Below are 15,784 nucleotides of genomic sequence, written 5' to 3'. Positions count from 1 at the left end.
TTAAGTTCACAAAAATATAAGTGTTTATTAGAAGCAACAAAATTTCCTTGTCTGCAGTCTATGTTGAAATTATAAAATTAAATGAATTTAAAACCTAGGTTGGCCTCATAATTTTGTTTGTGGGTTCAAATGTGATAATTTGCTAGGTGACTCCACTAGCTTGCTGTAGAATGGGAAGCCTTTCTCCACCCAACTTGTCAATTATTTCATATTTCCTTCACATCTTTCCATGAACCTATGAAGTCATTTGTGGGATCCTTGTTTTCATATACTTTTGGGTTCCTACTAGTCTGTCTGTGTTTCTCTTTAAAGGTTTGGTATTCAGGTTGGAGCTAACTACTTCGTGCAGGGTCTGGCCAGCACAATTATGTTTTAGTAGAAATTTGGAGAACAATTTGTTTAAAAAATTAATTGTTTAAAAATAAATGAAATATTGACACACCGTAGCACTGATTCTGCCTTTCGCCTTTCTTCCCGAGGTTTTCTGGAGCCAGCATGACAGGGGCTTTTTGGTTTTTTCCTCTTTTGTTTGCTGTGGACTACCACCCTCCAAAGAGTCACCTCTATTAGGATCTTTCATTCTCTTGTTTGTATCTCCTTGTCTTTTATCATCTTAAAACCCATATAAGAAAATATTTCTTCAGAGATAATTTTTAATAAACTATTGCCCAATTATTTCACATACTTACTCCATTCTGATTCCTGACAGAGGCAGCATCCATGGGCTGTAAATACACCAGATTCAGGCAGGTCACAAAAGCTATTAGACCCATGAAAAGTTGTTACCCTGTCTTTTAGAGCATTTAATGACAGCCTACTTTGATCTATGCTCTAATGCAGCTAAAATTGGTGTTTGTAGGGCAGGAATGCTTTTCTTTAGCTTTATAACTGATTGTTGTGGTGAAGTCAGGGGACTTGAGTCATTAGGAGAAAGCACAAGGAGGAAGGTGGACTATGATCAATGTCAGCCTCCGATTATGTATATGTTTTTGAAGATGTTCCCAATTTCACTATCAATTTCAAGATCCTATAATACCAAGACTAGTCTAAGTGATATACTGGCAGAATGAAATTAGACCAAGAAATAATTTAGGAGGCACACCTAACACAATGTCATATCGTTGTCCCATCAGTCATTACTTAACAAGACAAAGATCTAAGTATTTCATTTTCAGATAGATCACTTGAGTAATACCATACTCTCTTTACTTAACTTACCAAATAGGTAAAAGGAAGGAGAAAAAATGTGATCTATATGTACTTTGGGGCATACTTTCCTATTTCTTTCATTTTATAGGATTAAAAAGATTTAATTTTCTTTTGTTTCTTAAGTTGAATGAACCATTGATAAGCCTCATTTTAAAGCCCACCCCCTCTTTTTTTTTTAAAGTATGGTCTCATTAGCTAGCATTGCAGGGAAGTGAAAAAGTATATTCTATAGATTTTATGATTTGAGTAGATCTTTCCTCCTTTCCTTTGTAATTCTATTCAAATCTCTTTAACTTTCATGCTGAATTATAATGATAGTATCCACCTGAGTTGAAGAGCTGATTTGCCTGGTTTTTTTTTTTTGTTTTTTGTTTTTTTTGGTACCAGGGATTGAACCCAGGGGCACTCAACCAATGAGCCACATCCCCCAGACCATTTTTAAAATTTATTTTCTATTTTTTATTCTGAGACAAGGTCTCACTGAGTTGCTGAGTGTTTACCTGTTCTTGATGATTGGTTGATTGTTCCCTGTCTGGCATCATATTTTCTGCTCTTCAAATTCTTTGCAGTATTTATTATTGTTCAGTTATTTGTTCAAATACTTCTTCCCTTGGGCCCCAAGATGAGTTCTATCCTCTTTGTCTTCCACCTCACTAACTGCTTCTCAGTCTCTGGGCTCTTTCCTCTGCATCTTTCCAGCTTCCAAATATTGGGATGTGCCAGGTTCACACCTTGAACTTGTTCCGTTCTCTGACTATAGTCACTTCTTGCTGATCTCATCTCTTCTCTTAACTTTAATACTGGGTTGATTGAAGCCTAGACTTTTCCCCTGGTGTCCAATCTTACATATCTGTCTACATGACATATCCATTTGGCTATCTGACCTCAAACTCTTTATTCATTCCCATGCCCTGCTGTGAAACAATCCCTTTCTAAATCTTCAGCATTGTAGTAAATAGAAGTTTCATTCTCACTCTAGGTATAGGAAAAAATCTTAATGTCATCTATAAACCATTTTTTTTTTCTTATACCTTAAATCCAACCCTTCAGCAAGTTCTGGTATTAAAATGTCCCAAATTTGACTACTTTTGAACACTTGGATCATGATCACCCTGTTCCAAAGTCCCACTGTCTTGTCTGGAGGAGAAAGAGGAAGAAGTGGAGGAGGTGCAGGTCACTGCTCTTTCAAATCCCTTCGGAGACTTTATGTCTTACCCAGAGCAAAACTTCTGCATGATTTGACCTTCAGCCTGCTCTCACTCCATCCCCTGGTTTTGATGTTTTCTTATCCCATCCCCAACTAGCTTCCTGTTCCATCTAGTGTCCTCCTTGCCACTTTTCCCAACATGCTCCCATCTCAGCACCTTTTCCTGTATGCTTGGCCCCTCAGTTATCCTCACTACTTCTTCTTTCCCTTCTTGCAGGCCCCTCCTTATAAGCCACCCTTTTAGAGAGCCCTTCTCTGAACACCTACTATCCTCCCTATGCTTGCTCCATTTTTCTCAATACAGTTTACTACCATCTGATATTTCTTTATGTATTTGTTTCTATTTCAGGAGAAACAAATGAAAGACAGGGATTTTATCTGTTTCATTTAGTCCTCACCTAGAACAATGCCTCACAATAGTAGATATTCAGTAACTATGTATAGAATAAATTAATAATGTCACCTGAAGTTAAGTTGACTTACAAAGTGGATTTAGAAACAAAGTAAGAACAGTCTTAATACAGAATTAACTAGGCATGTCAGTCAAATGAAATAAACAGCCAGAAACATCCCTTTATATATGTAAGATCTTAATGTATAATAAAACACTACTCACTAATGAGAAAGGATTGGTTATTTCTAGGGATCAGCAAACTTTTTCTGTAAAGAGCATATAATGAATATTTGTTTTGTAGGCCACTATTATAACTATTATAGCAATTATTACAGGGTAAGAAGCCACATACAATACGTAATTGAGTGGATATGGCCATATTTGACCCATTGCCTGTTCTTAGATAATTAAATTAATAATATAAACTCCATTAAAGTAGTGATTTTTGTATATTCTATTCACTGATGGGATTCTAAGTATGTAAAACATTCTTGGCATGGAACAGGCACTCAACAAAATTGTTGATTTAAATTAAATCAAAATGATTTTTGAGGACACTGGCTATTTGAGGTGAAATGAACTTACATAATATGGTAACAATAAGAAAAATGGATTTTTAGGTGGACAAATGGAAACTAAAAATGAGTGGAAATGTAGATGAATATATTTGGATGAGAAAGTTCTTTTTAAGCATAAAAGCAATGAATGAAATTCGCTAAGGAATATTCTAGACATTTCACTGTTTGAAGATTTAATACTTACTTAGGCACTTAAAAACTTTCCAAGTAAAAATTTCAGAAAACCATCAAAATGGAAAAAATTACTATATGCTTTTAAAAGTGTAGTAAAGAACTTACATATGTTATTAAGGAAAGCACTAACAGTCTAATAAAACAATGGGAAAAACCAAGCATTTTTGATTCATTTGTTTTTGGCATTTAGGATTTATAGAAAGAGTAAATATAAGTCGTTAATAGACCTCTGAAAAATGTCCAACTATTAATAATTTTAAAAAATACAAAGGTAAATAAGATCCAATTTCCAACCATCCTAATTGCAAGAGTAAAAAGATAATATTGATAATGGTTCAGGATGCGCATTTATATACCCTTTTGATTAGATGAGAATATAATTTTATGCAGACTTTCTGCATAAAGTTATATGATATAAATAATGGTATATTTATATTATTTTATTTATATAAAGTAAATATTATATAATTTTAAATATATCATGAAATTTAACATCCAAGAATCTTCCCTTGGGAAATAATTTAAAAACACCATCAAGGATTTATAGTCAGAAAGGTTCAACTTAATTTTATGCTATTATAAAGCAGCAAATAATTTAAGTACTGAACAATAGAAAAATGATTAAATAAATTCTGACATCTATATGATAGATGTTGAGTCAACGAGACTGTTTGAGAGCTTTTAATGTGAGAAATGCTAATTGATGAAGTGTTGTATAAAAAGGAAGATATAAAACTGATTCCAGAAGAATCTCAGTTATGTAAAATATATGTGGCAGAGGAAAAGTATAACAAAATAATTTTTCAATATTAGCAATAGTTTTATCTAAATTATAGGATTTTGGATAATTTTGTTTTCCTTTTTATTTCTCTTTAGTTTTCAGAATTCCTGTGATTAAGAATTTTTTTTTTTCTGAAATAAATTTAGAATCTAAGAGAACCAATTTGGTGAATGAGCAGGTGATTCTCGTACAAAGGCGATACAGAAAGCAAACACTTGCGAAAGTTTTGGCCTCACAAGCAAAGGAATGTAAATTAAAATAAATATGAGATATTACCTCAGATATTTAGAGGAACATTTTTGTTCTCCTTGAGGAATAATAAAATGATCCTTGGGATTTATTTTCTCAGTGATCAAAGGTGTGCTACTGGCTCTAGTGCATTCTTGCCCTGTACAAGAGCCGCTTGCCATGTGTGGTTATCTCAAGTTAAATTTTAATCAGAATCAATTAACTGCAATTTAAAGTCAATTCCTCAATTGCACCTGCCATATTTAAGTATTCAGTAAGCATGTGCATCTAGGGGCTTCTAAATTGGGCATCATAGACACAGTTTTATTGGACAGTGCTGCTCTAGCATCTGGTAATTTATTTAGCATAGCCTGTCATCTTTGGGAGGGTACCAATTACTTTTAGAGCAGAAGAGAGGAGGGACATCGTATATGATAATGGAGAAATTCAGACATAGTCGTGTCTGAAAATTTCACTTGATAAAATTTTTCATCAAATAGAATACCTAATAAGTGCAGAATTGCTGTGTGTGTAGTGGTAAGCACGACAGATCGGTTCCTGGCATCCAGGCATGTGAATTCTAATTGTGGAGACAGTTTGTTAATTGCTTTTGCCCCAGAAATCTCCACGGTTGCTTCTTCTTTCAGTTCTTCATTAAAATGAGATGTTATGTAAGATATGTAAAAAAATTGTAATCCTCAACATAATCACCCCTCCTGGAACATTCTCTATACCACTTGCCTCTCTCTATTTTCTCCATAGTCTGTTTTTTTTTCTTGATTTTTTTTTTTTACCACTTCACATGTTCTGTATTTATTAATTTGTCTGCGGAGTGCCTTTCTTGATTGAAATAAGGTCTCTAGTAGACGGGACTTTATTTTGTTTAATCAGATATTCGAATTCCTAATCCAATGTTTAGCTTGAATTTAAAAATTCAAGAAGCTGTATGATACGTCATGAATTTCGACAAATATACAGTAAAATTCATCTGGAAATAAGAGAAGACAAATATTTCAAAAGGTAGGATTTTGTTTTCCTGGGAAAACACATTACAAACTGAGAATCTTTTATTTTTATGCAGTTGGATTAAGATATTTCGAAAATCCTTGGTGTATATAAAAATTTAGAGAGAGATTTAAGTAATTAGTGACCTATTGTAAGACCAACCTGAAGCCAACTAAGAAGGAGGCAAGAAATTACTATTCAATAAATGTTTGGAGGGCAGGTGAGTTTCAGTATGGGAAAAAAATAAGCATTTTCTGCAAATTAGATTACCTACAGCAGCAAAATGCAGATAAAGAGTTTAAAAACTAGAATAAAAATGTATAGACTATAAATTTTTTTGAAGAAGGGAGGTTTTGTGTTCTTTATGTTAAATAAATAGGTCTGATCAAAATAAGTAGTAGGGCTTGAATGTTAAAAATTAATTTACACAGTGAAACATAGGATGTAAATATTCTAAGAGTCAGAGTGCACAATCTGAAAAGAGCTTATAAAAGGTCTATTAAACTGATATATAATGTACAGTCATTATCCAGGTTGTTGGAAAGTGGTTTCCAGGGCTTGAGTTACTTGTACAGGACAGAAAACAGAAATGAAATGATGACATAAAAGTACCCAGCCTTGTTAACAATGTATGAAATACAAAATGAAATAACTTTTAGGTATCATTAAATTGACAAAATAATTATTATAATATGTAGGTGTAGCAGTCTGTTCAGTAGGAAACAAATGGCATACTGTGAGAAGTATGGGTAGAGCTGAAGGAACCAGGAACTGGGAACAAGACAGAGCTGGTACTGCCTAGGGTCCTGAAGGGGAGTGGGCAGCACAGTATTCCTGTCAGGGGGCAGTTTTCAGGCATGCAAGATGGACTCCCGTCGGAAGTGGGTCCCCAGAACATGGAAGTCTCAGAAGGAAAAGGGAGGTGGGCATGGGAGCAGAGGTGGGTAGGTACCTGACCTCTTTCTCTTCCACTCTGTGATCTCCCGACAGTGCCCTGCAGTAATGAAACCCAACCAGAACCTGAAAGCTAGAGCTAGTGATGGTAATGTAGGGACATCCTATGTACCCATGGTTGTTGATAGCATCGTAAATTTATTTAGAGGATCATCCCAACAAGTAGTATAAAACTGTCTACTCACCCTCATTTGACTCGTTCTTGGGTGAAATATACCCAAAAATCTGAAAGTAAAATTGGTAATCTCGCATAATTCTTTGTGATAACCTAAATAAATAAAAATGAATAAATAAAAAAAATAAAAGAAATCACATAAAAGACTAGCAAGAAGGAAATAACTAAGAAAATTATTTGTAACTTTTGGTAATGTATACCTCAGCCCATTCCAAAAATAGATTAAAGCATGATAATACATTAAAATGATGGAATAAATATAGCCTTTCAAAACAAGTTTTTAGGTAATGACAGTACATAGAAATGTTTTATAGGAAATAATGTTATGTCATTAATACATGAAAGCGATTGAAACTTGAGAAAACATATGTAAAACACATAAAAGATAATTTAATGTGATATATTTGTATTTGAGTCATTTCTGATCTTTGTTGTAAAGAGGTAATAAAAATCAGTAATAGAGAGGACAAGGAAATATTACACTATTTATTAGCTTCATGTCCCCTGAAAATTTCTTAAAAGATTTTAATAAGAAAAGTAGTTTCCTGGGGTTGGGGCTGTGGCTCAGCAGTAGTGCACGTGCCTGGCATATGTGAGGCACTGGTTTCGATTCTCAGCACTGCATATAAAATAAATAAAATAAAGGTCGAACAACAACTAAAAAATAAATTAAAAAAAGAAAAGTAGCTTCCTACATTTCTTGGCTATTAATGATAATAAAGTATGGGATGCCATTCATATGAGGCAGAAAAAAATAGCTTGAAAAGAGAATAGGTTTTGTACCATTTTGTGAACATAAAGAGTTTTTACTATTCAAGATTTTGAATAAAGATTTTTATCTAGAAATAGATAACTTTTATTTCTCTATTGACTGAAAGGGAAATTTCTGGGTGGTGCTTTAGCAAATTTCCAGTTGCAAGTAATGCAGTGTGATAACTCTCATAACTCCAGAGAGCTCCACATGATTGCATGTTGTATCATGAATGAAGAAGGTCACTCTTGCTGGTTGTGCCAGAATTGGTCTGCTACAAATTCAACATTAAGACAGTTTTATCCTCCATATCAGAAAAGTTCAATGTAAAAGCTAGTGCTAGAAAGGTACCAACAGAACTAAATCCTAATTCATATCCATCTTGGGAAAATCAATTTTATATCAGTTCTGAGACCACATGAAATGTTAATTCCAGGTTAGAGTGGCTCACAAAGATAGCCTAGCTCAAAGTTAATGAACAAAACAAAAAATAAGAATCGTTAGTTATTTTTTTTAATTAGTTCATTGAGTCATTCATTTTACAAACATTTAAAAGTCCCCTCTTATACACAGTTTCACTTTCTGCAGTTTCAGTTATCTGAGGGTGACAGAAATTTGAATGTATTAAATGGGCAATTCCAGAAACAAACAATGCATAAGTTTTAAATTGCATGCTGTTCTTAGTAGCTTGATGAAATCTCACGCATCTTATGTCATCCGTCATCCCATGCCCTCTGGCCCAGGATGTGAATCATCCCTTTGTCCAGCCTATCCATGGCATATATGCTACCTACCTGCTAGTCACTTAGTAGACCCCTTGGTTATTGGATCCACTGTAGCAGTGTTGTAGTGCTTATGTTCAAGTGACGCTCATTTTACTTAATTTTGACCCCAACACACAAGAGTAGTGATGCTGGCAATTCACATATGTCAAAGAGAAGTTGGAAAGTATTTAAGTGAAAAGGTGAAAATAAAATAAGATTGTCGGGGAAGATAGAGACCACATTCACATAATTTTCATTCCAGTATATTGTTGTAATTGGTTCATTTTATTATGTTGTTGTTAATCTCTTAGTGTACCTAATTTGCCACTTAAACTTCATTGTAGGTATGCATGTGTAAGAAAAAATATGTATATTTGGGGTTTGGTAGATGAACCATGGTACATGGTTTCAAGCATCTACCCAGGGGTCTTAGAATATATCTCTGTGGATAAGGGGGGACTACTGTATTGAACATCTTGTATGTGCCAGACAGGATGTTATATACTGGGACAATAGCTGGATTACATAACTTGGCATCGTTTATTTCCTTTAATTGTACTGTTCCCTACTATAACCCTATGACGTTAGTTGTACTGAAAACCTTTTAGTTCTAAAAACATCAGATAGGTGCCATTTAATAGAGGGGAAAAAATGAGATGGAAAAGGGCTTCGATGCAAACTTGTCCTCTTTCTTCTCCCCCATTCAGCAATTGCTAGCTTTAGCACTTCTGTTTTCTAAACTGAAAACACTGGAACACATGGTTTGAGAAAGGAATTTTTCTCTTTTATGAATTTGTATGAAGGGTTTTAAAGCAATATCAAATGAAATTACATTTACTTATTCTTTTACTTAAGCACCTTATTGAAAAAGGCAAAAATCACGTAAAAATTTGGATTGCCTAAGAACATCTGGAACATATGGCCACCATATTTACCCACTACAATTTGTCAACATTTAAATTTTATTTCCCTCTCTGTTTTTCAGTCTCTTCTCACACCTTCTGTTCTCCTCCTTCTCCTTTTTATCTCCATGTTTCCTGTGTGCTTTTTATGTGTTTTTTTAAAATCATACATCTTAGCATTTGTAATTTGACAACCCTGATACACTTTGAAATTTATAGTTTGGCAAAATGGCCAGTTTGTGCCTCATTTAATCAGATGTAAAGAGCAGAGCAGGAAGCAGGGCTGTCCTTTTTTAAAAATAGTTTTTAGTTGTTGATGGACCTTTATTTTATTCATTTATTTATGTGTGGTGCTGAGAATCAAACCCAGTGCCTCACACATGTGAGGCAAGCACTCTACCACTGAGCTACAACCCCAGCTCCAGGGCTGTCCTTTTTGGTCTGTCTGTAGCTCTAGTTTTGTGCCTTCTTGCTCAGCCTACTCTGAGAAGAATGCTTACAAAAGTACATTTCCATGCTTCCCAGATCATCTGTAGGTGAGAAAGTCAGAATTGTTGGAAAGGGTGTTGATTTATCTCCTCTGACCTTTCTGGTCTCCCCTCCAGATATTTTCTTTGTTTGCCCTGTCCAGTTTGGGTAAAGTGTATGCAGACACTCACCACCATTGATTACATCTACCATTTTCTTATACTTAAGACTATTTTTTCTTTGGCTTCCTCATGTTGAATGGGAGAAAAAGTGTTTTCCAGGAGAACCAACCTTGGGGACTAGGGGACAGGTTGGTGTGCAAGAGAATGGAGAAGCCAATCAAGAATAAGCAGCTTGGAGTCTGTGAAAGAATTCTGATCCCTGGCTGAGATGAGTCAGACTTGAAGAAGGAGCTTCTGGAAAATGATACAATTTTAATGGATTGGGGGCAGAAATGTTTCTAATGAAAGCAACTTTAAAAAGGATAAAAATTGTTATGGAGAGCTATTTCAGGACAATTTTTTTTAGAAGATTCCTGTATTGAGTTATGATGCAAAGATGGGATGAAGCATACTGAGTTGTTTTGCTCTTCTCTCCAGGTCTGCAACAGCACTACAGACAGGAAGCACGCAGACGTCTTCCTGGAGAAGTGCATCACGGAGTCAGTCATGAGCATCGTGAGTGGCTTCTTCAGCTCTCCTTTCTCAGACAACAGTACCAGCCTCCAGGTAACTGAACCAAGAGCAGAAGCATTGTTGCAAGGAATTTATATTCTTGGAGTAGGAAAAATTTACAGTCTGGTTCAGAAGTTGTTCTCTACATTTCTTTTTTTTTTTTTTTTGTACTGGGATTGAACCCAGGGGCACTTGAACACTGAGCCTCATTCCCAGCCCTTTCTTATATTTTATTTCTATACAGGGTCTTGCTGAGTTGCTCAGGGACTCACTAAGTTGCTAAGATTGGCTTTGAACTTGTGATCCTCTTGCCTCATCCTCCCAAGCTGCTGGGATTACAGGGATGTGCCACTGTGCCCAGCTATTTTCTGAAAAGCATTCTTCTTTCAAATTATCCCTATTTCTGAACCAAACTTTATTTTAAATAAAGAGACCCTATCTTGAAATTGTGTTATTTTTCCTTCCTCTGTAAGCAGGCTGACATCTTTCACATCTATATGTTGACTACATGCCAAGTGTTGAAATGATGACATAGTTCTTTAAATGGATAGGTATTTTAATCCAATAGTTTCACTTTGGACATTTATCCTAAAAGAATTAGTGTAGGTTTATACAATAAGATTTTCATAATTTATAATATTTAAAAATTGATATCACCTTAAATGTCCACAAAGGGAATAGCTAAATAGATTGTGGTGTATCTGTAGAGAATCTTATTATATAGCAATTAAAAGTCATGTTTTAAAGGGAAAGTTGATTGGTAAGGAAAATGTTTATGAAGTAATATTAGGTCACAAAATTTGCGTTATAATATCATTCTATACTATATTTTGTGTGAAGAATACATATGCATATACACATAGAGAAACTCAGGAAGTAAATACTGCTGACTCTCTCTGTAGCTGCTAGTTTCACATCTGAGGATTCAACCAACCTTGGATCAAAAATATTTTTTAAAAAATTGCATCTCAACCAAACAAATGCAGACTTTATTTGTCATTATTTCCTAAACAATACAGTGCAACAACCATTGATATAGCCTATATATTATATTAGGTATTAGAAGTTATATAGAGATATTTAAAGTATATGGGGGATGTGCAGAGGTTGTATGCAAATATTACACAATTTCATATAAAAGCCTTGAATATCTGTGGATTTTGGTATCTGTAAAGGGTCCTGAAACAGCTCCTCCTCCAAATATAATTTATAAAATATTGTTACTGATTATCTCCACTGATTGAAAGATTATTGACTATTTTTATTCCATTGGTTCCCAAATACTCTTCAGTGACTATATAGTACTCTTATAAAAATATCATTTCAATTATATTTTCTTTAGGGAAAAATTTTAAACAATTGTATAGAAATATAAGAAATTGTTTTATTTATTTATTTTTTAGTTGTTGATGGACACAATACCTTTATTTTATTTATTTAAATTTGTGTGGTGTAGAGGATCAAACCTAGTGCCTCATGTGTGCCAGCAAGCGCTCTACCACTGAGTCATGACCTCAGCCCCATGAAGTTGTTTTTGAAGTTCAAAGCGGCCGTCCTCTCTATTTGCCCATCAGATGAAACCCCACCAGCCAACGAAACCCAAAACACTTTTGTATTTGTGCTTGGGAATAAAAAAGAGATTTATAAAAACTGCTTAGGTTCATGTCATGGCTTCAGAAGTGGCATATTTTCTGATTAAGAATATAGTTAAAATGCAAATGATTGATTTTCTATAATGTCTGGTACAGTGCGGATCATGAAGTGGGTATAGAATAATGTTGGCTGAATGAGATATATATTAAATAATACTGAAAGTTGAAAAAATGTATTGCATTTTATTTTGATGAACCTTGCTGATAAATGCGTAGATCCCACATCAGGCATGTTAGTGGCTTATTAGTACAGCTTGCCTTGTTTCTTTTTGTTTTCAGACACACCAGCCAGTTTTCATTCAGCTGCTGCAGTCTGCCTTCAGAATTTACAATTGCACCTGGCCAAACCCCGCACAGAAAGCCTCAGTGGAATCCTGTATCAGGACTTTGGCAGAAGTGGGTAAGTTCATGGTGTGCAGTTTGACTTAGTTATACACCTCTTGACAAAACTAGACTTTTGGCTAGTAGGCGATAGAAGCAAGTTTCCAATTTACAACTTAGTAAGAAAACAGTTATGATTTCTGTAAAGTCGAAGAGCAATGATCAGAAAATGATTCTGAACATCACAGGCTTTTTGAGAGGGGGAATATATTTTTATTTCTAAATTTAAATGTAATAGTATTGTATTTGACACTTAAAGTATAACTCAATAAAATTTTAAAGTCATGGTTTTAGTTGTTATCTCACATTTCATTGTAGAGTGGGTCTTATCTATTAATAAACTGACTTACTGAGACTTTCATACAGCAGTTGGATGTTCTGAGTGTTTTTTAGTGTTCTAATTTTGTTTGGAATCCATAAGTATTTCTTGAGAAACTATTAGATGTTGAAAGATTCAGAAATTACAAATGAAGTGGGAGGCAAGGGGATCATAACATTAGAAAAAGAGTTTCTTACAGATCCCTGTGGGAGTGTGTGTGTACGTGTGTGTGTGTGTGTGTGTGTGTACATGTGTGTGTGTGTGTGTATGTGTGTGTGTACGTGTGTGTGTGTGTGTGTGTGTGTGTGTGTGTGTGTGTATAGGCTGATTAATGAAGGGTGGAGGGCAGGAGGGAGGAGAACTATAGACCTGGCTGAAATGAAAAAAAGGAAAACAAAGAGGGGCTTGCTCATTCTCTGGTGGTTCTGTGGGTGTTGGGGAGGGCAATTTGTAGGGTTTCATTGTCTTTGTCACTACGACTGTTAACATTTCCTGAGCACTTGCCATGTGCAAAGCTAAGTAGCTTACATGCATTCTCTCATTTAGATAGATAGTTTAGGTAGGTTCTTTGACTATTTACATTTTACAGTTAAGAAAGCAGGATTATCTAGGTTGTGTAACTTGGCCAGGGTTATTATATGTATGCAGTACATATGTGATAAATGACTTAATTAATGATCATTTTAAAGTCTTTCTCCCATTTGCAATCTGAACGAAGCAATTTTATATTAACAAAATTTAAGGATGGCACCAATTTTAACGTGAATAATTTAAAAAGCAGTTCTAACCAAGGAAGATCAATTGAAAATTACTAAAACTAATAGACTGGTAATACAATTCACTAAGATAATTAATTACAGATAAGTATTATACTTTAATGGGTTTTCTGTATACCAAAAACACATAATATAAAAAATATTCACAATAGTCACAATATTGTGAATTCACAATAGCAGTAGAAATATTAAATAGTTAAGAGTAAATTTAGAAATACAAGAGAATAAAATTAAAATATCATATTGAGGGATATAATTTTTTTATAAATGGAAAGCTATACAATTTCTGGATTGGAAAATTCAATTGATAAAGATGGGAAAATTCAACTGATAAAGATGCCAGCTTTCTTGAAATAAGCTTATAACTCTAGTAGTTCCACTCTTGGAACCCTCCTTTGCACACAGAGCCCAATTGGGCCTGGATACCCCACAGGGAAGCTGTCCTCCTGAATCTGGCCTCCGACACCCTCCTGTGGAGGTGCCCTGCTCGCCATCTTGGCTTCCGTAGTCCAGGCCATGCGCTTGCTATGTGAGCTGTCTTCTTCACCTTACTGGGCCTCTGGTTCTCTGCCCTGTCCCGTGCCTTTACATGCATACCCTCTTCACCTTAACTCCCTGAGCCAGGCCGTCCCCCAGCATGGACGCCATCCTTACAGACCTTCTACTTCTTTTTGGGCTCCAGGGCTCTGGGCCACCATATCTCCTTCAGACTTTTTTTTCTTCTGCTCTGTACCTCCTAAATTTTTTTATAACTGAATGGTTCAGAAAAAGAAGAGAAAAGAAGAATAGGAAGCCCCAATTGTATCACATCAAAAATAAAAAAGGACAGCAAAACTACCTAATTTTTATTATTAAAAAGATGTGCAAAGTGCCTATAGGGTCATATGAGTAAAATATTAACACAGGTTACCTCTAAGTGGTGGAGTGATAGGGAAGTGTGGTTCTCTTGTTCACACTTTTACAAAATTTCTGAGTTCCTAATCATATATTACTTTTCAAGTTATAATAAAATAGAAGTAAAGGGATTTTCATCTGGACCAACTCTGTTAGGTCACATATTAACCACTCCAAGATAATGTACGATGGTGTTGATTTTTGCATAGGAATATGTTACCTTATCTACCAACTAGTATTTCTCTCCATTTTTTAAAAAAATATTTTCTTTAGTTGTAGATGACACAATATCTTTATTTTTATTTATTTACTTTTATATGGTGCTGAGGATTGAACCCAGGGCCTTATGCATGCAGGGCAAGTGCTCTACCACTGAGCTATAACCCCAGCCCTCTTTCTTTCCCATTTTAAGACCTTATCTCCCTGTTTTCTTATCTTCCTTCTTTCTCTTCCTCTTTCTCCCTTTCTCTTCTCCTCCTCTTCCCTCACTGTTTATCAGATGCATTCAAGGAATGCTGGTCAGCTCACACAGGGCATAGAGAGCATGCTGTTCACTTAGGAATATAGAGACAGGAACTTTCCTGCAAGTGCAACTCCATGCTGTGCTTGTTGCCTGGATTCCAGGCTTAGTGGCGGGTGTACTGTGGTCAGATCAGTTCTTGTATAGCAGGATAGCAGGGTTTGGGGGTTTAAATAATCACTGAGACTATATTAATCCAAATATATAGTTTATTTCTAAGATTCATTTTTTATTCTGGCCACAATCTTAGGATTTAACAGAAAAAAAAAAACAGTTCCTTTCTGTATGCTATAAAAGCAGGTAGGATAAGAAATCTAAAAGATAATAATGTATAAATCTGTTGATCAAGATGGATTTGATGACTGATGTTTCATGTGAAAACCTGTCTTATCTTGCAAGGAGACATGCTTTCTGCCTCTTCCCGGTTGTTCCTGTCCATCAGCACAGTTGCTGAGCTCTGGAAATTCTGTTCTTCCTCTGCATTCATCCCTCCTCTTCCATTCGTTCTATGGAGGCTTTGTAAAATCTGCTACCAGAATAATCATCCTGAACTGAAATCCCCTGAACAAAGTCCCTTACTTCAGCAACATCCTTCATATAATCTGTATCGACTCCATGATGGACCCGGTGTGGCCTCTGCGTCATAAGCCTACCTTTTCTTTCTGTTCTCCTTGTGCACTGGTCTCCGTAATGCCCTATGTGACAGCGAACTGAAGTCTCTGTGCCGTGCATTCTTCATGCTGCAGCTTTCTCCCATTGCAAGTTTCTTCCAACTTTCTCTTTCTTCCATTTCCACCATGGACACTTCTCAGCATCTTTTCCATGACTCAATTTTTTTTTTTTTTGTTTGAAGTCTTCCATAAAAGCCATTGCTGACCCCCCATATCCATTAAATGGACTTTCCCTCATTTGATCATTTACACCTTTTTTTTGTGCTTTTCATTTTATTCCAGCTTATGTCATCATAAGTACAAATCT

The 15,784-nt window shown here is 35.3% G+C and overlaps 1 protein-coding gene across 2 annotated transcripts in view; it reads left to right on the top strand.

Annotated features, from left to right (window-relative positions):
* Itpr2 (inositol 1,4,5-trisphosphate receptor type 2) overlaps window positions 1–15,784 on the top strand; it is a 474,501-nt gene that overhangs the window by 224,363 nt on the left and 234,354 nt on the right. For both annotated transcript variants that reach the window (XM_077109287.1, XM_076854229.2), the window contains 2 exons: window positions 10,190–10,318; window positions 12,196–12,316. In XM_077109287.1, the coding sequence (XP_076965402.1) occupies window positions 10,190–10,318; window positions 12,196–12,316 (250 nt within the window). The remainder of the gene's footprint in view (window positions 1–10,189; window positions 10,319–12,195; window positions 12,317–15,784) is intronic.

Source organism: Callospermophilus lateralis, chromosome 4 (assembly GCF_048772815.1).
Source record: "Callospermophilus lateralis isolate mCalLat2 chromosome 4, mCalLat2.hap1, whole genome shotgun sequence".
NCBI lineage: Eukaryota > Metazoa > Chordata > Mammalia > Rodentia > Sciuridae > Callospermophilus > Callospermophilus lateralis.
The sequence above is the reverse complement of the archived record's forward strand: the minus strand, read 5'-3'. Positions and strand labels throughout refer to the sequence as shown.